At 56.1% G+C, this 2487-nt stretch overlaps 1 protein-coding gene across 1 annotated transcript in view; it reads right to left on the bottom strand.

Moving 5' to 3' along the window:
- The window catches only part of TBCD (tubulin folding cofactor D), a 183014-nt gene that overhangs the window by 160005 nt on the left and 20522 nt on the right, over positions 1–2487 (bottom strand). The window contains exon 7 of the mRNA XM_025361420.1: positions 172–304. Coding sequence (XP_025217205.1) covers positions 172–304 — 133 coding nt within the window. The remainder of the gene's footprint in view (positions 1–171; positions 305–2487) is intronic.

The following is a 2487-nucleotide window of genomic DNA, read 5'->3' as shown; positions in this document are numbered from 1 at the left end:
CCAAAAAAAAAAAAAAAAAAAAAAAAAAAAAAAAAAGACCCTGGCCCGGTTACATCAATCCCACGGGGTTCCAATGACATCAAGATGGAACCACAGGTAACATCATTCTGTGGTCCCCATGTAAGCTGTCATTTCCCTGCTACCTCCACGGCCCCTGCAGGCAGCACTTACCAGGGCCTGCAGCATCCCGTCCATGGTGATGACCCCCTGGAGGGTCTGGAAGGAGGAACTGGCCAGGTTGCACAGGCTCCAGTCCAGGAACTCAGCCATCTTGCTCCGCTTGACATCAGGACGTGTGATAAATCTGCCAAAAGGAAATAAAAACACAAGCTGCAGCTCAGCCAAGGCCTCAGCACTGAGACCTCGCCCACGCCTCACCAGCCCACCCCACACACACCCCCTCCTTACACCCTCCCACCTCACGCACCTTACAGCAAGACACCAGCACTGTACTGAATCCTGTCCTCCTCCAGCTAGTTCCTCCTCTCTCCAACCCTAGAAACCAAGTCACTACCCTGACCAGGGCCCTCAGCAGCTGGTTCTCCACCACAACCTCTCAGGATGCACTCAGGCCTACTGCCCATCCCCTCCCACCTGCCCCCACCATCCTCCCCAGTTTTACCTGTCCCCATTACCGCCAGGGAGCCCCTTCCCACTTCTCAGCCCCTCCCTCCTCCCTGGACCCAGCTCTGCATCCCTTAACCTCAGGACATCGTGCCCACGTGCAAGGCTTGGCCCCAAGCCCCCTCGACCTCCCTCCCCCGCACCTGCCATGGGTCGTGTGCACAGGCCTGTTTCCACAGCCAGCCACTCGTGTAGCCCCATGAAAGTCTTCCCAGCTGGACTCGGCCTCATGTTCCAGGGACTGCTCACACTCCCCACCCCTCTTGCAGCCTGGCCTCAGCAGAGGGCACCCTGAGCACACAGAGCTCCCAAACCAAAACCCCAAGTCCTCCTTTTTTTTTTTTTTTTTTTTTTGAGATGGAGTCTCATGTTGTCACCCAGGCTGGAGTGCAGTGACATGATCTCGGCTCACTGCAACCTCTGCCTCCTGGGTTCAAGCAATTCTCCTGCCTAGCCTCCCAAGTAGCTGGGACTACAGGCGCCCACCACCATGCCCAGCTAATTAGCCCGAATCCTCCTTATTTCTCCACCAGCGGTTCCCAGACCAGGCCCCCAGCTCTGCCTCCATGATCGAGACTGGCACTGCCACTCAGGGAACAACAGACAAGGCTCTTCCCTCCCACAGCTGACACTCTGGAAAGAAATGGCAAACAGCTGGGGACTTCCAAAGTGCAAAGAAATGTCACAAAGGAAATGGGGGGAGGGCACGCCCTGGTTAGAGAGAAGACGGGAAGCCAGAGAGCTCAACGAGGGGCGCTAAAAACCTGGTAGGAAAGTGCTGCTGCCCAGGGAAGCTGGAGAGCCAGGGCCCAGGGCAGAAGGGAGCCAAGGGAACTCAAGAAATGCAAAGACAATGTGGTCGGAAGCAGAGCAGCCGAGTGGGAGAGGTGCTGGGGGCAGGACTAGTACTGGCCAAGCCTGCCCGCCTCCTCTTCAGGCCAAGCCAGCAGGTCTGACTGGCATCCTGGCCACATCTTTATGGGGGGGGAGGGAAGGAGACGGCAGTGATGCCAGGAGGGAGGCACGAGGCGCTCCCTCAACAGCGACGGGGCCACTTCCCAGAAGGGACACTTGGGCGGGCCAGGAGACGGAGGAGCCACCACGCCTGCCATTCCTGCCTTTCATAATCAGAAAAATAGCTATCTGAAAAAAATGCGCTGGGCGCAGTGGCTCACGCCTGTAATCCCAGCACTTTGAGAGGCTGAGGCGGGTGGATCACGAGGTCAGGAGTTCAAGACCAGCCTGGTCAACATGGTGAAACCCTGTCTCTACTAAAAATACAAAAATTAGCTGGGCATGGTGACACGTGCATGTAATCCCAGCTACCCGGGAGGCTGAGGCAGGAGAATCGCTTGAACCCGGGAGGTGGAAGTTGCAGTGAGCCGGGATCATGCCACTGCACTCCAGCCTGGGCAAAAAGAGCAAAATTCCGTATCAAAAAAAAAAAGAAGTAATCTATAAGAATAAAGGGGCCGGGCGCGGTGGCTCAAGCCTGTGATCCCAGCACTTTGGGAGGCCGAGACGGGCGGATCACGAGGTCAGGAGATCGAGACCATCCTGGCTAACATGGTGAAACCCCGTCTCTACTAAAAAATACAAAAAACTAGCCGGGTGAGGTGGCGGGCGCCTGTAGTCCCAGCTACTCCGAAGGCTGAGGCAGGAGAATGGCGTAAACCCGGGAGGTGGAGCTTGCAGTGAGCTAAGATCCGGCCACTGCCCTCCAGCCTGGGCGACAGAGCGAGACTCCATCTCAAAAAAAAAAAAAAACAAAAAAAGCTAACGATGCAATAAAATGCATGCTGTCCCCCTTCCTGGACTTATGTAGCATCATGGCTGGGAAGGTTCGCGAAGAATTTGCAGGCC

Source organism: Theropithecus gelada, chromosome 16 (genome assembly GCF_003255815.1).
Source record: "Theropithecus gelada isolate Dixy chromosome 16, Tgel_1.0, whole genome shotgun sequence".
In the NCBI taxonomy this organism is placed as follows: Eukaryota; Metazoa; Chordata; class Mammalia; order Primates; family Cercopithecidae; genus Theropithecus; species Theropithecus gelada.
This window is presented reverse-complemented; position numbering and strand designations above follow the sequence as displayed.